This window comes from Halteromyces radiatus (genome assembly GCF_025201355.1).
Source record: "Halteromyces radiatus strain CBS 162.75 chromosome Unknown BX664scaffold_8, whole genome shotgun sequence".
Classification (NCBI taxonomy): Eukaryota; Fungi; Mucoromycota; class Mucoromycetes; order Mucorales; family Cunninghamellaceae; genus Halteromyces; species Halteromyces radiatus.
In genome coordinates this window covers 126907-151479 of record NW_026251694.1, presented here as the reverse complement: position 1 = coordinate 151479, position 24573 = coordinate 126907, and the positions used below count along the sequence as shown (strand labels likewise).

At 32.1% G+C, this 24573-nt stretch overlaps 9 protein-coding genes and 1 non-coding gene across 10 annotated transcripts; 4 read left to right on the top strand and 6 right to left on the bottom strand.

The window, feature by feature from the left end:
• Window positions 1-26: 26 nt before the first annotated feature.
• On the bottom strand, window positions 27-1584 carry BX664DRAFT_366755 (saccharopine dehydrogenase; the record flags this gene model as incomplete). The annotated part of the gene is made up of 4 exons (XM_051548537.1): window positions 27-745; window positions 828-969; window positions 1034-1128; window positions 1218-1584. 4 exons carry the CDS (start codon window positions 1582-1584, stop codon window positions 27-29), a joined length of 1323 nt encoding a protein of 440 aa, XP_051396882.1.
• Window positions 1585-1986: 402 nt separating this feature from the next.
• BX664DRAFT_352492 (T-complex protein 1 subunit gamma) lies at window positions 1987-4386 on the bottom strand (the record flags this gene model as incomplete). The annotated part of the gene is made up of 9 exons (XM_051547679.1): window positions 1987-2007; window positions 2085-2180; window positions 2245-2701; window positions 2776-2956; window positions 3017-3299; window positions 3372-3682; window positions 3776-3986; window positions 4153-4214; window positions 4362-4386. The coding sequence occupies 9 exons, from the start codon at window positions 4384-4386 to the stop codon at window positions 1987-1989; spliced, it is 1647 nt and encodes a 548-aa protein (XP_051396881.1).
• Window positions 4387-5517: 1131 nt separating this feature from the next.
• BX664DRAFT_340154 (acyl-CoA N-acyltransferase) lies at window positions 5518-6193 on the top strand. The gene has a single exon (XM_051546763.1). The coding sequence runs from the start codon at window positions 5548-5550 to the stop codon at window positions 6067-6069; it is 522 nt and encodes a 173-aa protein (XP_051396880.1). The 5' UTR covers window positions 5518-5547; the 3' UTR covers window positions 6070-6193.
• Window positions 6194-7352: 1159 nt separating this feature from the next.
• Window positions 7353-7424, top strand: BX664DRAFT_t118. Its single transcript has one exon. It is a non-coding gene; the product is annotated as a tRNA-Pro (tRNA).
• A 1909-nt stretch (window positions 7425-9333) lies between these two features.
• BX664DRAFT_388334 (COPI associated protein-domain-containing protein) lies at window positions 9334-10106 on the bottom strand (the record flags this gene model as incomplete). The annotated part of the gene is made up of 3 exons (XM_051549468.1): window positions 9334-9668; window positions 9746-9853; window positions 9946-10106. 3 exons carry the CDS (start codon window positions 10104-10106, stop codon window positions 9341-9343), a joined length of 597 nt encoding a protein of 198 aa, XP_051396879.1. The 3' UTR covers window positions 9334-9340.
• A 70-nt stretch (window positions 10107-10176) lies between these two features.
• Window positions 10177-12166, bottom strand: BX664DRAFT_340150 (uncharacterized protein). The gene is made up of 4 exons (XM_051546762.1): window positions 11492-12166; window positions 11231-11410; window positions 10487-11154; window positions 10177-10357 (listed from the first exon to the last, which is right to left on the bottom strand). The coding sequence occupies exons 1-4, from the start codon at window positions 12027-12029 to the stop codon at window positions 10241-10243; spliced, it is 1503 nt and encodes a 500-aa protein (XP_051396878.1). The 5' UTR covers window positions 12030-12166; the 3' UTR covers window positions 10177-10240.
• Window positions 12167-12389: 223 nt separating this feature from the next.
• Window positions 12390-12692, top strand: BX664DRAFT_340146 (uncharacterized protein; the record flags this gene model as incomplete). The annotated part of the gene is made up of 1 exon (XM_051546761.1): window positions 12390-12692. A coding segment is annotated over exon 1 (270 nt), but the record flags the coding sequence as incomplete, so codon positions are not given.
• Window positions 12693-13235: 543 nt separating this feature from the next.
• Window positions 13236-16244, bottom strand: BX664DRAFT_268564 (Vps16, C-terminal region-domain-containing protein; the record flags this gene model as incomplete). The annotated part of the gene is made up of 14 exons (XM_051541001.1): window positions 13236-13314; window positions 13384-13445; window positions 13599-13695; window positions 13756-14006; window positions 14073-14275; window positions 14346-14454; window positions 14523-14657; window positions 14758-14890; window positions 14951-15078; window positions 15139-15264; window positions 15350-15426; window positions 15564-15733; window positions 15810-15973; window positions 16044-16244. The coding sequence occupies 14 exons, from the start codon at window positions 16242-16244 to the stop codon at window positions 13236-13238; spliced, it is 1935 nt and encodes a 644-aa protein (XP_051396876.1).
• A 1043-nt stretch (window positions 16245-17287) lies between these two features.
• On the top strand, window positions 17288-20843 carry BX664DRAFT_388332 (Nup133 N terminal like-domain-containing protein). Its single transcript, XM_051549467.1, has 12 exons — window positions 17288-17554; window positions 17619-17726; window positions 17818-17911; window positions 17984-18284; window positions 18375-18459; window positions 18538-18611; window positions 18684-19229; window positions 19315-19666; window positions 19776-19953; window positions 20043-20144; window positions 20259-20399; window positions 20595-20843. The coding sequence occupies exons 1-12, from the start codon at window positions 17437-17439 to the stop codon at window positions 20716-20718; spliced, it is 2223 nt and encodes a 740-aa protein (XP_051396875.1). The 5' UTR covers window positions 17288-17436; the 3' UTR covers window positions 20719-20843.
• A 273-nt stretch (window positions 20844-21116) lies between these two features.
• On the bottom strand, window positions 21117-24522 carry BX664DRAFT_388331 (LMBR1-like membrane protein-domain-containing protein). Its single transcript, XM_051549466.1, has 13 exons — window positions 24304-24522; window positions 24124-24236; window positions 23901-24065; window positions 23614-23824; window positions 23316-23530; window positions 23185-23256; window positions 23044-23111; window positions 22811-22986; window positions 22580-22731; window positions 22431-22518; window positions 22152-22353; window positions 21985-22067; window positions 21117-21931 (listed from the first exon to the last, which is right to left on the bottom strand). Exons 1-13 carry the CDS (start codon window positions 24487-24489, stop codon window positions 21290-21292), a joined length of 2373 nt encoding a protein of 790 aa, XP_051396874.1. The 5' UTR covers window positions 24490-24522; the 3' UTR covers window positions 21117-21289.
• Window positions 24523-24573: the final 51 nt, after the last annotated feature.

Genomic DNA, 24573 nt, shown 5'->3' with positions numbered 1-24573 from the left:
AAAAAAAAAAAAAAAAAGAAACTAATCTAATAGACTTCTTCAAAAGTGATATCCACAGTGGCCAATCGTTCAATCAAGTTGGTGTTCCAAAAAGCAGCACTAGGAGTTAGTACACCATAAGGAATATTGCCGGTACGATTTTGTAGTAAGGTCAATGCACACTGTAAAGTAATCCTAGGAGTAGCAGCATATCCAGGTTCTGGACCACGTACAACCGAGGTGAGTTCAGCATTGAGAGGAGTAGTCTTGGGATCAATGCCGGCCATGGTTAGGCTTTGATAACCTTCGCTGCGTAGGGTGATTTCAAAACTGGTTTGTTGTAGCTGTTCTTGTGTTGGATGATCTCGAGAAAATACACCTGCCGAGAATTGTTCCGGATAGCGTAATAACAATTGACGACCCCAAGGTGATGATGCAAGGAAGCTAAAGACAAATGCATACAAGTAATAGACAAGTGCTACCCATAAGGAAGGTAATAAACAATAGGCTGTGAATTGAACTGTTGGAGGCATACTAGCTTTCTTGCTGTCGTTCTTGGTGGTTGCATATCCCGTCAAAAATAATTGTTGTGAGAGTCGTACAATAGATGGATCCGCAAATACAAAAGGTACATGGTATCCTAGTTGTTTGTCGCGTGTCAGGTGTTTGTGGAATTTCAGTTTGGGTCCAACTGGGCGAGGTAAGGGTGTAAGTTCTGATGCTTTTCTGATCTCTCGAAGTAGTTCAACCGATCCAAACCCATGAACTATATACATTTATAAAAAAAGTGATGATAAATTTTCTATCAATGTAATACAACCCCATCCTTTTTTTTTTTTTTGGGTTACCTGCAGATTCATAAGTAGCGTACCCACCACGTAACCCTGCTGGTCCAACATGAAGTTTGAAAAACATTTCGATTTGTGTAGGTGTCCATCCACGAGAAGTATATAATTGTTTCATCCAAAGTACACCCATATCCGTTGGTACCTATATATATATATATATATATGATTAGTAATACTTATTTTCTATATCAATCCCTCTTACTTACACTATCAAATCCACAAGAATGTACAATAGTAACTTGTTTGTCTACTGCTTGTTTATGATATGTTCGTTGCATACGTTCGACAAATTCTGGTTCTCCTATTTTTCAAACAAACAAAAAAAAAAGTATCAGTATTTTATTTTATTTTATTTTATTTTTATTTTTATTTTTATTTTGATAATCATACCTGTAACATCAACATAATGACACTGTTGTTCAACACAAGATCGTACGACATATTCTCCCATAAATCGGAATGGCCCCACAGCATTGATTAAAACAGTTGATTGTAAAGTCATATCATCCAATTGTTCTCGTCGTACAATATTTGCTACCAGAGCAGTAGGTGGTTGAATACTTGCATTAGGATATTTATCACTTAGTTCTTGTCGAATTTCCTTTAGTTTGCCTTCAGCTCGTCCTGCAATAGCCCACGTGAATCCAGACGGAAATGCACTAGGTTGTTTAGTAGCAAGGTCGTAAACTTGTTCAACAATGTACTTTCCAGTCAATCCAGTTGCCCCAAAGATTGTAATATCAAAGTTCTTGGTCATGAAATAAAAAGAGAGAGGTATATATTAATAATAATAATAAAAAAAAAAGAAATAATGGAAAGTAAGAAAGAAAAAAGGTTCAATAGAAAAAAAAAAAAGTTTACTGCAAATTTAAATTCTTATTCTCACCCATTCCCCCCAACTTCCCCTAGGTAAAAATTAACCAATAAAATCGTTTTTTTCCTATTGTCTAGAAAAATTGGCGCGTTGGGAGACAACAGGAACGATTAAACAATTCAATGAAAACAGTAATCCAAACTGGTTCCTTTTTTTTTCCTTCTTTATTAATAAAATTCAAAACAATATTGTATATATAAACGTATTTTTTTTTTTTTGTGATAAAAAAAAAGACAACATCCCTACAGTCAAACTGCCTAAACTAAAACCACTATGTCCAAAGTTCTATTGTTGTTCCATCATTTCCTATTTTAAATATAACAAAAAAAAAACAATCATCAATTAATATACTAAATTTTATTTGTAGATTGAATTATTCTTACCTCTGGGGTAGGTTGAGATCCACCATTTTGAGCTTGAGTTTTGTTCTTGGAAATACCTGATACAATATCATCCACACGTAACAATAAACAAGCAGACTAAATAAAGTTAAAAAAAAAAAAGTAAATACACTATCCAGTAATCAAAAAAAAAGATATATACCTCAATAGCAGTCTTAATGGTTTGTACTTTGACAGCACTTGGTTCCCAAACACCATAATCCTTCATATCCACCACCTTGCCAGATTCACCATCAATACCGAAAGAGTGTTCACCATTAGAATGTTTGGCTCTCAATTGAGTCAATACTTTGATAGAGTTACCACCACAGTTTTGTACAAGTGTACGAGGAATCACTTCCATAGCTTCAGCTACTGATCGATAAGGCCATTGTTCAACACCTTCCAATAATTTAGCACGTTCTTCCAATTTAACAGAAACAGCCATTTCAGTAGCACCACCACCAGGAGCAAGTTTGGCATTGAAGAAAACGTTACGAGCTACGCACATAGCATCTTGAAGATTTCGTTCTACTTCAGCAATGATATCTTTACTAGGACCACGTAAAATGATGGAACAAGCCTTGGGATTATTACATTTGGTCAAGAAAGTAAAGTATCTAAGAATAATAATAATAAGAAAAAAAAATTAAAAAAAAACAATCATTCATATTCTATAAATAAAGGAACTTACTCATCACCAATCTTATCAATATTGAAAAGACCACATCCAGTACCCACATCAGATTCACGGAGATCATCTACACGGTTGACAATTGTAGCACCAACAGCACGAGCAATACGATTGTTATCAGTTTTACGGACACGACGAATAGCAGTGATATTTGCCTTGACAAAGTAATGTTGAGCAAGATCTAAGTTGAATAAATCATGAGTCATCTAATTTGACATCAATATCTTCGATTCCCTTTTACCTGAAACACCCTTTTCAGTGAAAACCAAATCAGGCTTCAATTCAATGATTTTGTCGCACATGGCCTTAATTTGTTCTTCTTCAATTTCAAGAATACGATTCCAATCGGCTTCTTTTGTGATTTCAATATTTGTTTGAGATTCACCCTTCTTGTATTCGAGAGGACAATCCAATAAGACAATACGAGGATTTTCAATACGACGGCGCATCTTGGGGTGGGTAACATCTTTGGCCAAAATAATACCATCCAATACTTCAGATTGTTCAATTTCACCACCAGGAATCTATAACAATAATATTAATCGTATTTATTTCATTCAAAATGTACCCTTTCCTTTTTTTTTTTTTGTATTTACCTTTTCCACACGAGCATAACGTTTCAAATCCACTTCTTTTCTACCAGTTCGTTCTTCATCTTTGGCAACAGTTCGTACGGCATCCAAGGCAAGTTTACACATAAGATCACTCCAAGTACTGACAAATTTGGTTCCAATAGATGATTTGATCAATTTGAGCATTTCTTCATCACTATTCACATCCACTGGTGTAGAAATTTCTTCAACAATCTGTAAAGCATCTTCCAAAGCCTTTTTGAATGCACTAATGATAACAATAGGATGAATGTTGTTTTCGATATGAGGAAGAGCACGAGCAAGAACTTCACCAGCTATAAAAGATGCAAAAAAAAAAAAAAAAAAAAAGATAAAGTCAATATATCATATACACACCATCCAGATGACTTTTTTTTTTTTTTACTTACCCAAGATGATAACACTAGTAGTTCCATCACCAACTTCTTCATCTTGTGTTCTTGATAATTCAATCATACTTTTGGCAGCAGGATGATCCACTTCAATTTCACGCAAGATCGCGTTACCATCATTGGTCAACAAGATACCACCCATAGGATCAAGTAACATCTTTAACATGGAACGAGGACCCAAACAAGTACGGATAACATCAGCAACAGTCTGTAAGGAGTTGATGAAAAAAAAAAAAAAAAAAAAGGATGATGTGTTAGTACTATATTTTTTGACAGGCGGATAATGCAAAAAAAGAAGACAAGCAGGATCTGATAGATGATACTTTTGACAGATTGCTTGTTTATATATATATATAATGAGTGTATTGAAATACCTTGGCAGCAGTAATATTAGAAATTTGAGCTTTTCGACCGGATTCCCGTTCCATATTGGTATCTAAGATGAAAGGAGGAGAGACAGATGACGTTTGAGTTGACAGTTGTAAAAAAGTAAATATAAACATTTGAATTCGCTTTTTTTTTTTATTATTATTATTATTATTATTTATTGTGACATTATATATCATGATACTATTCGACTTACTCATAACTACGACTGGAGACTGCATCTTTGATAGTTTTATAAATGTGAGAAAAACTCAAGTAATAAAAGAAAAGAGAAGAGAGGTAACAAATAAAAAAAAAAATTCAAGTCAGTTCACGCGTGTGCAATCTAAGAATATCTGACCAACAGTCAAAAAAAATTGGAAGTCTACAAAAAAAAAAAAAAAAAGCAGGCACGTAATGTCTTTTTCGTCTCCGCCAACATTGTCATCGACTGTATGGCTGCAATCATTCTTATAAAATCAATCTTTGAAATATAATTAACGTTTTATATGATCTTTAACTGTAGTCCAGGAATGGCATTAAAAAAATAAAAGAAAAGAGACCATAGTAACATTTACAAATGATGATTTTCCTTTTTGTCTAATGATGGGATGGTGGATAATATTTGTAATGTATAGGATAGATGGTATATAGGATGGATGATGTATAGGATGTATGATGTATAGGATGTTTGATGTATACGATAGATGGTGTATAGGATGGATGATGTATAGGATGGATGATGTATAGAATGGATGTATATAGGATGGATGATGTATAGGATAGATGATGTATAGGACGGATGATGTACATGTATAGGATAGATGATGTATAGAATGGATGATGTATGGGATAGATGATGTATAGGATAGATGATGTATAGGATAGATGATGTATAGGATAGATGATTTATAGAATGGATGATGTATAGGATAGATGATGTTTTAATAGCAATCATCTCCTTTTTTTTTTTTTTTTTTTTTTTTTTTTTTTACATATTGTACAAGATAGTCGACTTCTTATTAGACACAGTGTTTCCGGAAAAATTATGCCATGCCTTCCAATAGTGACTTTGTAATGACACACCGATTGTTTATAGTTCAAAGACTTAAATCCGGTAGATCCGATATGCAAATCTGTATTAACATAGGATTACATTATTTATTGGATCACTTCAAAAAAAAAGTTTACCATTAAAGTCCTCATGCCCGCATAACAGTACTCACAACGCATCAGCAAAGGTTAGAATCATAAAATTCATCTATATTCATTTATACACGAAAATCGGAGATAGTACGATACAGCCGATCACAGTAAAAAAAAAAAAAAAAATAAGTAGATCCCAGATTCTCCCCTTTTTTTTTCTTTCTTTTTTTTTCTTTTTTTCTTTATTTTCTCCAAACATGAATATCAAAATAGTTCAGCCGGATTCAACTTACGCTCAGATTCTCTCAGACCTTGGTAGAAGACTATTCTCGGAGAGTTTTGCTGATTATAATCTACCTGACGATCTCAATTCATATCTAGACGATGCATATACACCAAAACATCAATTGCAAGAATTGAACAATCCTTCCATGCACACCTATATGGCATTCGACGAAGATAATATACCTATTGCATTTTGTCAATTGAGAGAGAACAAGAATGTGTATGATTTTATTAATGATCCAGAAGCAATTGAATTACAAAGGATTTATGTTGATAAACGTTACGCTAGACAGGGCATTGGAAAAAAGTTGCTTGCAGAATGTATTTTGAAGGCCAGACAACTCGGAAAGGAAACGATTTGGCTTGGTGTTTGGGAACACAATCCTTCAGGTATCAAGTTTTATCAAAAGGAAGGTTTCTTTAAAGTTGGCTCTCATGCTTTTAGGATGGGTAATAAAGTGGATGACGATCATATAATGATTAAAAAGATATAGAGTAGTAACGTCTTGAAAGAGGAAATACAAACGTATAGATAGATAATAGTTAGGTATTGTTGAAGGATCTTCGTTTATCAAAGCATGAAATAAAATAATAATAATAATAATAATAATAAAAAAGGATTTTGATACACATAAAGTTTCCATAACAACGAATGTCAAATTTTTTCTTCATTGTAATCATCAGAATGAATCAATGTATAAATGATCACCTATCAGATCGGTAGAAACCAAAAGTAACGATAAAAAGCATATTTTATACAATATAATCATCTTCCAAAAAAAAAAAAAAAAAAAAAAAAAGGAGAGAGAGATATGACTAAGATACAGAACAAGATCAATCACCACTAAAGAATCATTCACATCACCCACACAGTACTTTATTCATATATATTGTATCTGTCATAATAATATCAAAATAAAATATCTAACTAAGGTCCAAATGTCTATCTAATATATTACTACTGTATTTATCCATCCATTCGTATCCGCATCTGCTGAATTTTTGTAATCATTTGATAATCCTTATGCAGTCGATTTGTTGTCACTGTCATAATTATCATCATCCTTGCCGCTATTCACATAGTATCCCAGATTAGTCAATGAGCCGTTCGATGTTAAATTTCAATGGATTCAAAACTGAAAATAATTATGATAGTTGTTGATGATTACTTAATATACAGTATGTCTATCCGCGTCTTTCATCTTGAACCTTCTTTCATCAAATATAATTGATTTTCATTCCAATGACTATCCTATTTTTCAGACAAAATAAATGAAGCAGAATTGTAAACACAGTTGATTCAAAAAGAAGCAACGAGTAATAAATAAAGAGATTAGAAGGAAAAAGGATAAAACAAATAAGGACGTGACAATCGAGTTTTTTTTTTTTTTTCTTACCTTGTTACCACGTCTTTTTAAACATTAACATTGAATTGAGAGAAAGTCAATCAATGGAAAGGAGGATGGGTGCATCAATATTTTGAATAAGTATATATTGTTATAAGCACGGAAAAGTAAATAAGAAGAAGAAGAAGAAGAAGAATAAAAAAAAAAAAAAAAAAAAAAAAAAAAAAAAAAAAAGAAGGGAAAAGAAGATAGAAAATGAAAATAAATCTGCAGCGCACTAAATTTATTAAAAGCAACCCAGGCTAATCCAACATTCCGATTTGGATCCAATATTAGACGGAATAATCCGTTTTATACCGCATATTGTTCCGGCCAGCTGGAATTTTTGTTTGAGGTTTATAATGAAGAAGACGATTTCATCGCCAGTTTCTGGCTTCTTGGTTTAGTGGTATAATTCTCGCTTAGGGTGCGAGAGGTCCCGGGTTCGATTCCCGGAGAAGCCCTTTCTTTTTGTATTTTTACAAGAACAACTGTCATGTGACTCTTGGGGGTTCCATTGTTAAGGTTTTTTTTTTTTTTTGTAATTGTGTTGGGTGATTTTTTTGGCTTTGTTAAGTAATTTTTTGGTTTATTGGTTCAAAATTGAAAAAGTAAAACGGATGATTGAAAGTTAATAATGTTTATAGTGAGCACCAGTACTTGATTACGCAAGCACACGTATAAGAAAAGAGATAAAATAAAAAAGAAAAGTAAAGTAAAGAAAAATAAAGTCTTGTTCCAAATTTGGAAAGTAGAAGTAGAGTAAAATTGTTCTGACTTTAAATATAGAACAAAGTGAGCCAATCAAAAGTGATAATCCACAATACAATCAAGTAGGGATAAAAAATAAAGATTTATTTAAAAAATAAGAAATAATATGTTGACTGAACAAAAAAAAAAAAAAAAAAGTGAGATTTAGAAAAGTGAAATTTAATTTATCTTTTTTTTTTTTTTTTTTTTTTTTTTTTATCATGCGTATGTCTGAGTTCTATTATTTTATTTATTCCTTTCTCTTTTTTCTTTCTCTTCTTCTTTTTCCTTCTTTTTTTTTTTTTTCCTATCCCTCATTACAACAATGATACATTAGTTGTAATTAGTTTAGATATTAAATACGTTATTTTATTTATACAACAATAAAGATAACTATCTGTTTTATCTTAATAGTCAACAATTACTTTTTACATTGTTTTCATTCTTCTACATCAAACAAACCAATATATTCTCGTAAGCATATATATATAGTTACTTCTGTCTTGACTTGTCTGTCTGTTTACTGATATTATACCATTTCTCCTGTCGTGTTCTTGACACTGTGCTTTCATGTCTACTTTCTGGAATTTAGATTTCGAATGCGGTTACACGACTATTCTCTCTTGATACAACAAGGAACCACTGTCAAGTGTCCGATAGACGGTTGCAACAAAATATAGAAGAATAACATCAGCGAAAAACTACATATATCGATCATATCAAAAAGTTCCATGCGGTTAGTGATAAGTCGAAGGAAGACGCGTTTATTATTATCGAAAGCTATCTTTGGAAAAAGTACAAAGTCGTCTTTACTCATCAACAATTTCAGCAAGTGGTACCGAAGTAGATGACAAATGTTAAAAAAGAAAATATTTCAACATTATCAACATCATAGTTTAGTTTATCCTTCTTCCCCACTCTCGCTACTTTTAATAAAAAAAAAATATTTTCTTCTATTGCCTTCAAAAAATAAAAATAAAATGACTTCACGACAACAATACAATAGTAAACAGGCTTGATGGTATCATTCTGATCGTAGTATACTTGATGATAGATTTATAATGAGCACCGTTTCTATTATGATGAAAAAAATTATTAACTTATATTTTCGAGCACGTCATCCAACTGTGATAAAATAACTTGAGGTAATGATCACGCTTGAAAATGAACAAAAATATGCTATAACTGGAGTAAAGAAGAATTGATTTAAATATAAAAATAAAAAAAAAAAAAAAAAAAAAAAAAGGAAAACAAAAAAAAAATATCTGAAGATGGAATCAATTACATTCACATGTATAAAGTGGTTGAAATAAAAAGTGAAACTTTATTGAATAAAACTATAACAGACTACTAATTGATATACTAAAAACTGAAGTTAATATAAAGAAAAGAAAGAAAATAAAAGAAAATAAAAATTATCCAAAAAAAAAAAAAGAAAATGAAAAACAGACCTTGAAAATCAAGGCACACTCATCATTGGCACAATCTTAACCAAGTTTTTATTTTTGAAAAGATCGATATCCATATTTGGTAACACCCCCTTTTTTTTGCATAAAAGAAAAATAGATTGTATTGGTTTTATTTTTGGGCTTTAATTTATGTTACAACTAATATAGTTTTTTTTTTTTTTTTAATAATGTAATGATGTTTGATGCTCCACCATAGGATGGATTGGTTGTTTTGAAAAAGGCGAAGCAGGATGAAAATATAAATGATGATGGTATAGTTGATCTGAAGGTGGTGAGGATATAGGATGATGATGATCTAATAGAGTATGATGAGGATTGGGTTTATCGACCAATCGTCTATTCCAATATTGTTGTAAACGAGAGCATACATCTTTTGGTAATGGTACGTTGGGTACAAAGGATAAAATCACATAGCCAAGTCCCATAGTAAAACTAAAGATGGAAACAATGATATTGAATGCATTTTCACACATGACGATACAACCAAGACTTGATAAAAAAAAAAAAAAAGGTGATATAAATTTTACTCAGTCAACTAACCATAATAAGGATGATGATTTACTTACAATAACATTAATAATCCTTTTCCATGATGTACATTCAAGAATCCAAAATATATATCACTTAATCCGAACGTTTTCAACTCATTGAAGACTAGAAAACTAGTAAAAATTCTATCGGGTACCAAAAAAAAAAAAAAAAAAGGTGTTTGATGATGTTTTGAGTCTTTTGATCTCTACTTCTCATAAATCATCATGATCATTACGTGCAATAGACCGCTTGAATAATTTCTCCCAATTTCCCATCCAAAGCTTTGATGATTGCAGCAGCAAATACAAAGATGTAGATACTAATATTGATGAAGCCAAGGGTTATAAATGCAATGATTTGAGTGTCATCAGGATGACATGTATGAAAATAGTACATTTTGAAACAAAAATAGATAATAATCAAGGAAGTGATGTTGTTGATAAAAAAAAAATATTCAAGTCGGATCTTTTTTCTTTTCGGATCAAAAACTAATAATTTTTATTGTACAAACAAATATATAACTAAAAAGTCTAAGGCTGTTCTTTTTGTAAAGAGGATGAAGGTGATGATAGGTTAGTAGGTGACCATTCTCCGTCTGATAAAGGGGGTTGTGATGTGGCGTCAGATTGTGTTCTAGCAAAGTATTCCTAATAATAACAAGAATTCCCGATGAATAATCCAATACAGACAATCCATAATATTGTGATCACAATCCATGTAATTTAATTCTTCTTCCTCTTCTCTTTTTTTTTTTTTTTTTTTTTTTTTTTGGTTACCTCTGGTTTCAATTGTTGGCGTTGTTGAGTCTGTAGCCGGTACACTCGTCGACTTTCCAGGAAGGAGGCAATGGCAGCAGCAGTAATCCAAGACTGACGACTTGATAGGGTGGTATTGGTTGGTACAGATAGCGAATTTTGCTTTGGTACAGGTGATAACCAAGGTTCTTCTACATTAGTTGTTGGTGTTTGAGTAGATACTGTATTTGATGCTGGTGATGATGATGATGATGATGCTGATGATGTTGATGCTATTAATGGAGATTCATTTTGGGTTGATGATAATCTTTGATTCGGAAGTGATGTTGGTAATGGTGATGACAAGACTGATGAAACTGATGATGCTAGTGAATTTGATGCTGATGATGCTGATAATACTGAAGATATTGATGAAGATGACGATGAAGCTGTTGGGTTTGGAGGTGATGTTGATGCTGTAGCTACCTTACCAAGAGATCGTAGGGAATTTTTCTTTTTGCTGGTTGTTGCTGCTGGAGAAGAAGGTGGCGATGGTAATGATGCACGTGATATAGTTGACTTCCTTTCATTCTTGCTAATAATGTCAAATAGACCATTTTTGCTCTCGTCCCACTGAGCCAGCAGGTAAGATATATCTTGGTCCATGCTTCCAAAACGTTCGCCAATCCTTTCAAATGGAAATCCAGTTCCTAATATAAAAAAAAAATCAATCATACATAATACATTTCTATAATAACATTAATTGACACTATTTTATATCCTTACCTCTATCATAGGACAATCCTTTTGCATCATGCCGACATAATACTATCTTTGTTTGAAGATTGCGTAGATGTTTTTCAAGAAGATCCAGTTTGTTCAATATAATTCGTGGTCGTTGATCGGGACTTTTTTCATCTACTGTTGTTGGCGATGTCGTCAATTCACCATCTATATAATCAAGGACTTTATTTAAATAGAAAAAAAGAATGTTATTAGTAGGGTCATTCTTTCTTTCTTTTTTTTTTTTTTTTTCTGTGTTCTTACATAAATCTGATAATAATGCCTTTTTCGTGTTTTTGGTCGTCAGACTAGTTTGTTGTTCCATTTCCAACATCATACGTTCCACAGTTTCCAATAGCGTTTCATAATCCTGACGTGCCGAATCATGCCCCAAAGTCATCATTTCCAAGGCAAGCAAGTGCATAAACCATTCTCGACGACGGGATCGAATCATATAAACTAAATAATCTAGCTGCCCTGAGCAAGTAGATTCAATATCTTGAAGATCGTCAATAATGCCATCCATGTCAAGAGGAGAGGACGAAGAGGAAAGTGCTTTAATGTTGTACATTCCGCGAAGAGTAGATAAATTGACGGGATGAGTAAGAGGTATTGATTGTTGAAGAAGACCAGTGATTGATTTGAAGTAAGGGACAAGAACAGATCGCGCCACAGATTGCATTCCAATGGTTTGTTGTGACTGATGTGAACGTGGTTGTTCAAGTGTTGAGTTTGCTGGTGCCAAAGTATAACCTTGTGATATTGTTTCCACGTCCCGAATCTTGTCCACTAGTTGATCCATCAAACGATCGCAAATACTAGTCAAGAATAGAATTCGCTGTAAGTGTTCCAATAATTGTCCATAAGTTGTTCGAATCTTGGTGAATCTCTAAAGAATCATGATATTATCAAGGTGAGTTATTAAAAAAGAAAAAAAAAAAAAGAAAAAAAGAAAAATAAGAAGTATATATTACCAGATTCCGATAAACTATAAATAGAATAGTCAGAAGGGTTATTTGTACAAACACCAGTGATATATAGTCAGGATGTACCCAATGGAAACACAAAGCACCAATAAGATTCACCAGAGAGAACACAAAAAGAATGATAATAGTGGTTGCTAAAATACCCATGGAGATATAATATGTTTTCAGAGAAGGCATACGATATTGTGAAGACAGTACATTGTTGTGAATGGTATTTGATGTAATAGAGTTATTATTATTATTGTTATTATTATTGTTATTGTTGGGTATAATATTGGAAGAGGAATTCACAGTTTGTTGTGTGGAAATATCATTCAAAACTGAAGAAGTTACGATAAAGTATTTGAATTGTTCTTCGAAACCTGTTTCTTCACTTTCTGGTATAGCCAAACTGATAAAGGCCTATATAGTAAAAATAAGTTCCATGCAGTTCAGTCTCCGAATAATCTTCTTTCCGTTTTTTTTTTTTCTTTTTTTCTTTTCTTTTTTTTTCATTATTTACCTTGCAATAAGTGAATACCTTTAAACTGAGATCATGAATATATTTTGCACCAATCAAGTAAGATTCAAACTGGAAATAACGTTGTAGAGAAGATGTCGATAGTTGAGATATAAACAGTAAAAAAGGAGATTTGTGACAAGACGGAAGAGAGAACAAAAATAAGGATAAAAGTGATAAAAAGAAAAGAAGATGAATGAAAGTTGGACATAAAAAAGTTATCCAAGTTGACATGAGTGATATTTCGTTTTGAAGTTTTTATTTAGTGTACATGCGTTAATATGAGATAAAAGGAAATAGAGTGGTAATAACAGATATAAAAATAAAAAAAAAAATAAAAATAAAATAAAAAAAAAGGTATGTATATATAAGTAGAGAAAAAAAAAAGGTGAATGTAAAAAAAAGAAAAGGGAAAAGCGAAAAAAAAAGGGAGCGAACTAAATAGCCTAAACTGGGTTTGTAAATTTTCATATGACCGATTCCAAATAAGCGAAACTTGACAGCCAAGGAGAACAAGGATTGTTCATTTTGCATGAAGTTGAGCTAATAAGGAGTCCAATTCTTGAGCCACAATATGATTTGTACACTTTCCACGTACTTGTCTATACATATATATATATAAATATAAAATTATTAATAACATATTTTTCATTCATCCTACTTTTGGTTACCTTAATCCTTCCATATCTTTATTTAAAAATGCTTGTTCTCCAGCTTCTTTAAATGCACCAATCTTGACAAATAACATTGGTCGACTAGATGGATCGCATTTCAGAATATATTTAGATGCTTCTTGATATTGTTTAGCTTTGATACATTCCTCTACAAATGGCTATATATATATTATTATTAACAAAACAAATATAATATAATAAAAAGTTTTTACCTCATATCCAATAGGTGATTTCTTGCTTTTTGCTAGTTTTTCTAATTGTTCCCAATCTCGTACTTTAACTAATGCTCGTAGTTTTACCCACCAAAATCTATAATAGATAAAGATAATATTAGTTTATTGATAAACATTATTTATTTATTCAATTTACCTTTTATCCGCTACTTTGAAATCAGTCCTCACTTTGGTGGCTTTCGCATGTTGACCAAGGACTGTACACTTATAAATAGTTTCACTGATCGATAATCCACAGAATGATTGATGGGTATCCTTTTCAAGTTGACTTTGTAATTGAAGCAGTTTGATAGCTTCATCTACTACCTTGGCTTCAAATATGCATTCCTTGTCATCTTGATATGTTTTTCCTGCTATTTTCAATTTACTAATGCGTTCATTGATATCCTAAATAAATAAAAAAAAAGGGTGAGCATATCATTATTAAATTATTGATTATCATAAATGACTTACTTTTTGATCAAATCCTTCAGATAAAATGACATTTGCACTTTCAATCCTTCGATCATCTTGATAATAAAAATCTTTGAGAAGTTCACGGTCTTGTTCCTTGCAATATACCTCCAATAGACTGCATGCCAGGGGTTTGTTATTAATCATTCGGAAGAATTCACCCAATGGAAGCTTTCTTTTCAAATGGAAAATAACAAGATATACTAATAAAAAAATAAGTTAGACGCCTACATTACAGCACTAAACTTCCCCTTTCTCTATTCATTGTCATACCTAGATCAGTGTCACCACTTTCAATAGCTTTGATTAAAGCTGATTCATCTTCCTGCATAGACATAAGCAATGGTACCTGGTCAGCAGCACGAGGTTCATAATCCAGTAACTATGTACATGAGAAAAATATATCTATATTTAGCAAACCTTTTGTCTCTCCTTTTTTTTTTTTGTTACCTTGGTAGCAAGTCGTGTTTGTCCAGTATTATATGCAGTTTTGGCAATTTCGGCAAATGATAATCCAGGATTTTTTGACAGCTTGTCCACTATTGTTCTACAAGTAGCATCCTCATCTTCGGAAGCAACTTTGATCTATATATATATATATATATGTATATGAAAAAAAAAACATTATATCATATTATCCCTTTTTATACCAACATTCTTTTATATATATATATGTTTCACGTACCTTTGCGCAAGCCCAGTGAATCAAGATTTTATCGGTTCGTAAATTCAAATATTCAGCAATGCGAAGGGCTAATAAATGTTGATGTCGTTGAACAAGTCGATCTACTAGAATTTCAGGGGTGAGGCGTTTGTACCTTTAGTAAATAAAGTATAATCCAAGTTAGTTGATACCTTACATATCAATATCAACTTACTGCACATATGTCAAAGGGATACCAATATCATAGAATCGAATAGCATTCAAGACACGTAGAGTTTGAGCCATATCCACAAATCGATCTGCATTGTATTGATCTAAAAAGCATTTTCCAAAAGAGGCTGCCTAGGGAGATAAAAAAAAAACAAGTATAAGTGATTTGCGAGAATAAGGTATATACGTTACCTTCAATAATGATCTTTGGTAATAATGATGAAATTCGAATCCAGCCGCTTCTATGCAACAATCCACCGCATCCACTAGTTCAGGTCGAATAGTACGAATATTTTCATCTGCCTTGGGACTTCTTCGCTATAGTAAAATACAAAAAAAAAAAGTAATTTCAGAAATAAATATATATTCTCTCTTTCTCTTTTCTTCTTCTTCTTTGGATTACCTCGTAATGATCCAGAGCATCGAATAACATGGCGGCAGGTGATGTAGAACCAATCTTGAATATTTCTTCCGTAGCAGCTAAAACATATATATATATATATATATATATATATATATATATATAGAGAGAGAGAGAGAGAGAGAGAGAAGAAACAAGTTCAATCATCATCATTTTTCTTATATTTCATTTGTTAATATATAACGAATATATTTACCTGGTACTTTTTGTAAAAGTTCACACTTGTCATTACTCATAATTCGAACACCATCAATTTCTGAAGATAAAAAGATAGGGTCATCATAAGAGAATTTGATCCAATCACCAAAAGGTCCAATCATTAATACAATCTTGTCCCAATACATCACAACAGAATCTGTACCACACCTAAATAAATACAAAAAAAAAAAAAAGTAAATGGTGATATCCTCATTTCATCGTATTTTTTTTTTTTTTAGATTACCAAACTAATTGTTGAGGAGGAATCTTGGATTTTGTAGCATATTCAGAAAGATTCTTTTCAAAGTCAGTTGATACCACCCAAAGTTTACCTTCAGCAGTAAAGAGAGCCAAGAATTTGCCATTAGGAGAAACTGTCATTTTGGTAAAAGGTCCTTGTTGTAAAAACTACAAAATAACAAAATAACAATAATAATAATCATTAGTATGAATTATTTTATACCAAATTAATTATTACTTGATCTTGAGCCTCTTTGCTATCAACTACAATGATTGTCGTTCCTGTTGCAATAAGTACTTCTACATGTCGACTAAGTGTATACTGAGGAGGAATAACTGTCCAACTATGAGGTAATTCTATCAATCCAGTTTCTGCCATTTGCTTTGGTTGAGGTTCATAAAAGTTGGTGACTGAGATCAATTGATAGTTGCCTGTCATTGCTACTAATCCACCACCCCATATTTGACAGTCAATGATACCATAATCACTTGCATCCTATTTAAAAGATATATATATTAAGTAAATATATATATATATATATATATATATATATATATATATATATATGATCAGTTTTGGATTTACCTTGCCAAGAGTAAATTGAATGTGATCACCATGTAAAGGATATAAACGAACAGCACCATCTTCAGTAACGACTACTAATTCTTCTTGATCAGTCCATCCCAATGCTACAATTCGACCTTTATCCCACTAAGAAGAATATAAAGAATTTAGTTTGATTTTTTTTTTATTTGCATGAATTTCAAGCTTTTTTTTTTTGGTACCTGAATTTGATCTATGAGTTTTCCAGAAGCAGTATATACATATATAGTTGGTTTGATAGGTTGTTGTTTTTGAAGAAGTAACACCTTTTTATCATCTCGAATCATAGCTAAAAGTTGGTTTGAAGAACAGAAGTGTTAATATATATGATACATTCAATATCCAAAAAAAAATATGAGAATGTCTTACCAATAGGACCCCCATATTGAGCAGCAGCAATCATATATTTAGACAAGTCAGTTTGGTTCCATGAAAGGGAATATATTTCTTGTTTTCTAATATGTGAATAAATATGATATAGGGATAATTGTGAAACGTGTTTGAGTATATCTTAAAAACTGGGAAAAGCGGGAATTCATCTTACCTATAAAATCGATCCTATATCAATAACAATAACAAAAAAAAAAGAAGAGTAGTCAGTATAAATACAAGTATTAATATAATATATTATAAATGTTACATGAAGTTGTATCCAGTCAGCAGTAGGATTAGGTGTCATCTTATTAAAATATTGTAAAAAAAAAAAAAAGACAAATGGGAAAAAAGAGTAAAGGAAAAAAAAATCATTTGAGTGTGCGCGCACGCATTTTTAATTCACCGCCTTTTCGAAGGTTGTAACTGCAGTGACGTTCTTTTGTCTATTCAATTTTTTTTTTCTTTTTCTTTTTTCTTTTTTTCTCTTTCTTTTCTTTTCTTTTGATACTTTGCCTAATACGCGTCGGAATATCCCCTTTCCTCTCTCTCTCTCTTTTTCTCTTATTGCGTCCACTTTGTTTCCCTTCTTATTTATTAGACTTATCATTCAAATACAACTCGTATTTTATAGCAACAATAAGAAAAGGGCAATATGATCAATCACCGTCCACCTGAAACTACCATTCAAGCCATGAACAAAGCTTCAAAAACTATTGATGAACTGGCTACTCTAGATCGCAACTTTCCTGATATTGGTGATACTTTGAAAGGTACCTTTATTATTATCTTGATCTATTCATGGTTTAACTTTTGTTTTTTTGTATTATTTGATAGCTTCGTCGTCAAGAGTCTATGCAACCACGGAAGAAAGTGCTGTACAACCCATCATATCCAAGGCAACCTTTACTATGCCTGTACAAGCTCTGGAACAGATACAACAACGTATGTACTTTATTGTGGACTTTTGTTCCATTCTATTCTTCTTCTACTCACCATTCTTTCTATTTGTTATTATTGTTATTATCTTGTATAGGGAAACTAACTGATGCTGCTGGTCTATTCTCTGAGATCAACCGTGCTTACTTTGTAGTCAAAAACCAACTGTACTTTTGGAATTACAATGATAGGTAAACACGAAAAACCAATATATTTAAACTTTTTTTTTTAATATTTACTTTCTTTCATCTTTTTATATATAGACAAGACTTCAACGTATACGAAGATACTCATGACATTGTCAATGTTGCCATCGCCAAACCAAAACCTGATATCTTTAATAAGGAAGTTACTCATGTTCTTATTGTGGCCAGTACTCATGAAATCAACGTCATTGCCCTTTCTTATAAGTGTCAAGATAATTTTGTTGACACCCTTACTTTTTACAAAACTGGAATCATGACTTCTTCTGTTGGTGTTCGAATGACAACCATCTTGGCAACAAATATTGGACGTATCTTCATGTCAGGCGATGATGGAAATGTGTGGGAACTTATCTATAAGGTAAAAAATAAATACATAAATAAATATATATTGTGATATATATATAATATTCGAATATGTTTACATTTTACTTTTATATCCATATTTTAGAGGGAAGAAGGTTGGTTTACTAGCAGGTGCTACAAAACAATTCATTCTGGTGATTATAAACACTTTTTCTTTAATCAAACAAGTGGTAAGGATGACAAACCAATTGTGAAATAAATAACAATGATGATCTTTTTATATTTACATGATTTATTTTATATATAAGACCCTACTGTTAGCATTGCAATCAGTAACGATGGAAAAGTATTATATCAACTTACGCAGAAATCAAATATCAAGGTATCTATAATAAGATTAAGAGATGAAAAGGAAAAAAAAAAGCCAATTGACCTAATAAATAACTATTTTTAGGTTGCCTATCTTGGAAAGGATGGTCAAGGATTTACCAGTATTCCAATTCATACCTCCATTGAAGAAACTGCAAAGCTCTTGTGTCCAGATTCACCTCTTATTAGTAGTACTGGTTTCAAAATCACGTCGATCCATCCTACATTACTCACTGAAGCGAAGAAATATCAACTTATTGCCATCACATCAACTGGATGTAGACTTTATTTATCTCATTATAAAACAGACTCACCAATTATCAGCCACGAAGACCCACCAAATGGATTAGACTTGATTCATGTACGATTGCCCCCTCCAACTCCACAATTATCAACCATTCTTTCTACTCCAAGAAATCTTTCTACGCCAACTAATCCTTCATTCCAACAATCAAATATTACTACTACTACTACTACTACTCCAGCAACAACATTACCACTAGTTTCACCACAACAAAGTTTTCAGATATCCAAATGCTTATACAACAATGGTGTTTTGATGATGGTATACTCAAATGACAATACTGAAATATTGACTACTTGTTGTCCTGATATGGGTTATCTAGCAAAGGTAAATATATTCATAAAGAAAAGAAACGAATGGATACAATGATTATTTATAATCATTCTTTTCATTTTTCTCTCTTTCAATATAGGATGTTCGTTCAGAGCTTCACGAAATGTATAACTCTCAATCTCTTCCCGGTAAAATTATCACAATCACTGAAATCACCAAATCACCTTTCCAACTCAATGAACTTGCCTCATCAACCTCACTTGGTTCTACTCGACAATTTCTGGCTTTCACTACCACTGGGTTGACATTGCTGTTGAAACAACGACCTGTAGATATGTTGCAAAATCTTTTATTGAGTTCTGGATCCGATATTCGTCATAGGGCTGCTGATTTCAAAGAATTTTATGATTTCTTTGGTCATATTCAATCATCTTCTTTATGTTTTGGACTCATTGGTCGTGCGGATTCCACTATTGCCAGCGGTACTGATTGTAAGTATACAATGATGATCATGGATTACTTGAGTAAAACCTTATTTAATTAGTTACCTAACCCAATCCTTTCTTTTTTTTTTTTTTTTTTTTGTCTCTTTCTTGATAGTATTCTCAAACATTTCTCCCTCAACTGATATTGCTAAAGGTGCTTCGGATTTGTTGGATAAGTATGGATTACAACCTTCATCTTTGAAACCCCAATATTCTAGTCGGCATGATGGTCTTGCTCTATATATCTATCGTCTGATTCGTCCCATCTGGACAGTATCTATAGTAAAGGAAACGTAAGTACACAGATATAAATAGTGAAGTCAATTTTGTGATGATGATGATATATTCTTTTCTTAATTGCATTTTGTTTACATTTCTTTAGGGCCAGTCCATCTTCTCAAATACAATATCAAAGTACAGTGGAACGTGGTACTCTCCTGATCATCCAACAAGTGTTACGAAAATTACAAGGGTATATGGATCTGTAAGATCAAAAGAAAAGAAGAGAGGGAGACAGATTCATGTTGAATTCCTTCCTTTTTTTTTTTTTTTTTTTTTAATACTCATATTTTCTTCTATTATGTATTGGGATGAATAGGAAAATCGTGATGCAGATGAATCCTCACTCACCAGAAGAATTATCCACTCAAGAACTATATGAACTTGTCAAGTTATTAGCAGAAGCAATTTCCTTTTTTATTTGTCTGTTTGATTCCGATTTTACTGGTATCATGGAAAAGTAAGTAATGAGGATTCTGGATTATCCAAATGGAACGGAATGATGATAATGGATGGGTAGAGAGGGGAAATAATGGAAGATGTCTTTTTTTTTTTTAAATCCATTCTTTCATAACATACGACTCATCTCTCTCTCTCTTTTTTTTTTTTTTTTTTTTTTTTTTTTTTTTTTTTCCTCAATCTCCAATGTGATTAGGTTCAAACCCGAAGTACGCACTAAAGTCATGGCCATGACATATAAAGATCTACTTACCACAAGCGAAGGACGATTAATGCACAACGATCTGACGCGTGCTTTGACCGATCAGCATTTACTTTGAAATTCAATAAAACCATTTTTTTTTATTATTATTATCTCATTGATTTTTTTTTTATATGTACTTTATGATGGAGAAGCGGGATTGATTGATCAACATTTAATAAAACACCTATTTTCTTATTTTTATTATATTTTATCTCTGTGTATATGTTTTGGATGATGATGATGAAGTAGACTTATCAAGGTTGTTTCTGATGGGTATAAAAAAAAAAAATTCAAAAGTTTTTGTTTGATGAATCCAATATATTTTTTCTAGGAAAATCGATTTGTTATATATTTGATATGAACAAAGGTGCAAATAAGGAGACAGAGAACCAAAAGATCGTAAACAGATAGAGACAGAAGATGTTTCATAACAACGTGCACGGAACAAGTTAATCTATATATATATATATAAGAGGCTTTATTGGTAAATATAGGTATTATATATAGAAAAAAAAAGTGAAAAAGAGGGATAAAGGTATATTATATCAAAAATAATTATAGTTTTGAAGAAATGTAGAAAAAGGAAATAGGAATAATAATAATAAATCTAAACAAAAGGAATAATAATAAAAGAGATGGAGACATAATCAACTTGTCGACATGTTATTGTTGTTATCATCAAATCTTGCAAAAGGAGATACTGTTGTAGCTTGGTTACCACGAGCAGTAGTAGCTTTCTGGAATGGATTCGGTGATGATGCTCTTGAAGTATTGCTATTATTGACACGGCCAAACACACGTCCTCCACCTTGCACAGTTGGTCGAGTGATTTGATTCTTGGGTAAAGTAGATGGTGGTGGTGATGATGATGATGGTGGTGATGGTGGTGAGGACGTCGTCACTAGATGATCATCATAGTTTCTTGGATTATCATGATATCGGTTGTTGATATGATTATTGCCATCAATGTCAAGGTCATTGTCGTTATTATCATTATTGTTATTGGTTGACGTAAAAAGCTGTCCAAATCGATGTTTCATATTATCGCCAAACGTTTGCCATTTCACATTCAAAGGCACTTGTTCACCTCCCTGATCTGTCTGTCGATGGTTTACTGATGATGATTCCACATGATTGATTGGCCTTCTACCAAGAATAGCATCTAATCTATCGTCGCGTTTCTGTCGTAAAGAAGATGCTAGCGTGCCTACATGATGTTCTTCATTGTTGAAAGATGAGCTTGCTGCATGTCCACTTTGCTGGGTTCGTCCATATTTGGAAGAATATGCCTATATGCAATGTTGTTAATGTTATTATTTAAATACATCATAATTGTACTTACACCAAAAACATTTTTTGCCCGATCCAGTAATCCAGGAGGTGCACTAATGTCATGATTAAAGTTTCTTTCTAGTAATCGTCGCTCTAAAATACAGTAAAAAATGATATCAATATATATAACATACAACTTTTTAATCCCCCCTGTTTTCTTCTAGCTTCTGATTTTACCTTCCATAACAAGATCTTTCCCTTCGGCTACATCCACATTCAGTTGTCCACCATTTTCAGGATCCGCTTCATTATTGTCCTTAAACCATTTTGATGAAGAAACATTAAAAAAGGCTGACAAAGCTGGAATCAGGATGACCACAGGGAACCAATCAATAAAAGTAGTGCCCAAAAAAGGGACAAGATCTGCCTTGCCCATAAACTAAAGGTTTGATTACAATAATAATAATAATATATATAAGTATAATTCCTTTTTTTTTTTTTAATAAAAAAGTTTACCTTGCTGAATACGGTCTCTATGGGTTTTCCAGTTTGATGAGAATCAATATTTCCAAGTAGATTGATATAATTATAACATAATGGTGCCCTAATAAAAGAATCATCAATATAAGTACGGGTTTAAAGAGGGGAATGAATAGCCAACTTACATCATTTTACACATGTAACCAGTAAACCATAGTAAACTATTTGGATCGGTATGATGATGAGGAATCAGTAAATAGAGATTGAAGAATCGGATCTTGAAAAGAGATGTATACACACAAATACACATCCATGTGAGTATCAAGAAAGAAAGCACCTATTTTTATTTACAAAAAATTAAAACAAAGTAATATAAGTAATGAATAATTATCACAACTTTCTTTTAAATATATTACCTCCACTGCAGCATAATTCAATCCGCAAGCTTTGATAGCAAGACCAACAATAGAAACAACAGGAGATTTGACATTGAAAGTAAGTTCGGACCATAATATACAAATACTGATCAAGCTAAATAAGATAGATAAACCACGATATACAACAGATCGGAACATGATCACCCACCACCATTCTATAATTATATTATGTTAGTCTTCTAATTGGATATATATATATATATATATATTACCTATGATCAGTTTTGTATCTGTCCAAAAAGTCTGCTCTTCTAGTGGTCGTAATGTTGAATAAAAGTGTCTATATAGAGTAGAATGATAATAAATGAGTAATCAAGAAAAAATAACATCAATATTTAACCTCAAGTCTTTACCTGTCAGAATTTCCTTTGTTTGTTTCAATATCCTGCAAATAAAATGCTTCCGAAAGAAGATTCTTCCATAATCTATATAAGATTTTAAGTTAGCACGTGCTGATTTATTGTTCTCTTTCTAGTGTACTTACGCTGACTTTCGATCCTTCATCCTAGCAGCCAAAATCATATTCTTGTTCAAAGTAACAATATAGTCTTCAGTAAGCAACTGAGGAATGTTAGTCATATATTCACGTTCGGCATAGTGTGGATGTTTAACAAAAGGAAATCGTTTGACAGTTTCATCCACCATATGTCGAAGATTTGGGTCATTTCGAAGAGGTCTATGGGAAATAGCATTGATCGTCTTTTTATATAAATAAATAAAAAGATTAAAAACATAGATCAAAACTTCTTTCTAGTTCCTTTTTCTATATATATATAATTTACCTTTGCAAGTTCATCGAATTCCAATTCACTGTCCATACATTCTTCCTTAACACGTGGTGCTTTTTTGTAAAGTTCATTCAAATGTCGTTTAGTATCACTAGCATACCATAACTTTCTTGGCACAGCTATTAATCCATAACCCATAAACATAATGACCAAAAATAAACCCCAACTATTCGCCATTGCCATAACAAAACCTTGAAGATCTTCTCTATAATCCATTGTAAAAAAAAAAAAAATAAAAATCACAAATTAAAATTCAATCAACCCATAGATAGAAATCTTACCTTGTAGTAATACCACCTTTGAAGAAGAGATAAATAAGACCAATAATACCAATAATGACATAAATCATATAAAATCGAATATTGACTTGAGCTGCCGATTTTAATCGTTTGATTACTTTGATATCACCAGAATTTACATAAGCTTGCATCATAGGTATCAACATCCTAACAAAAAAAAAAAAAAAAAGAATAAATTTGATATAAACTCAATCTAACTACTTACCAAGTTAAACAAAAAGAAGTCCAATAAATGGTCCGCCATGCGATATAGAGAAAAGATTGTGATACCCAAGTGAATGGACGACGACAAAGCATATCACAACCTTCATAAAGTGACTATTAGTAATTCAAAAAGGAATAATATTAGTCAATTTCCTTTTTCAAACTAGTACAATCCACTTACTGAGGCCATATCCAGAGGAAGTAATAGAACGATCCAGAACGGGAAGAACCAACCAATGACACTGACAATAGAAACATACCATGGTTGGGTTTTGATATTACTATAAAAGAAGACAAGGGAGGCCACTAAAAAGAAAAGTCCAAGTATACTGAATACAAGAGGAACCCAGTTACTTTCTTCTATCATTGTTTCATCAAACGTGATAACAGTAAAAGAATTAAAAAAAAAAAAAGTTATGATAAACCAAAATGGAATGACGAAAAAAGCCAA

Coding starts and splice junctions, on each gene's coding strand:
- BX664DRAFT_340154 (XM_051546763.1), top strand. CDS start 5,548: ATGAATATCAAAATAGTTCAGCCGGATTCAACTTACGCTCAGATTCTC.
- BX664DRAFT_340150 (XM_051546762.1), bottom strand. CDS start 12,029: ATGGATCAACTAGTGGACAAGATTCGGGACGTGGAAACAATATCACAA. Junction 11,411..11,491: donor GGCATTATTATCAGATTTAT/GTAAGAACACAG, acceptor ATTTAAATAAAG/TCCTTGATTATATAGATGGT. Junction 10,358..10,486: donor GCCAACAATTGAAACCAGAG/GTAACCAAAAAA, acceptor TGTTATTATTAG/GAATACTTTGCTAGAACACA.
- BX664DRAFT_388332 (XM_051549467.1), top strand. CDS start 17,437: ATGATCAATCACCGTCCACCTGAAACTACCATTCAAGCCATGAACAAA. Junction 17,727..17,817: donor TCTGGAACAGATACAACAAC/GTATGTACTTTA, acceptor TATCTTGTATAG/GGAAACTAACTGATGCTGCT. Junction 20,145..20,258: donor TTACAAGGGTATATGGATCT/GTAAGATCAAAA, acceptor TGGGATGAATAG/GAAAATCGTGATGCAGATGA.
- BX664DRAFT_388331 (XM_051549466.1), bottom strand. CDS start 24,489: ATGATAGAAGAAAGTAACTGGGTTCCTCTTGTATTCAGTATACTTGGA. Junction 23,531..23,613: donor AATTCGATGAACTTGCAAAG/GTAAATTATATA, acceptor TTATATAAAAAG/ACGATCAATGCTATTTCCCA. Junction 22,068..22,151: donor GAAAGATCTTGTTATGGAAG/GTAAAATCAGAA, acceptor ACTGTATTTTAG/AGCGACGATTACTAGAAAGA.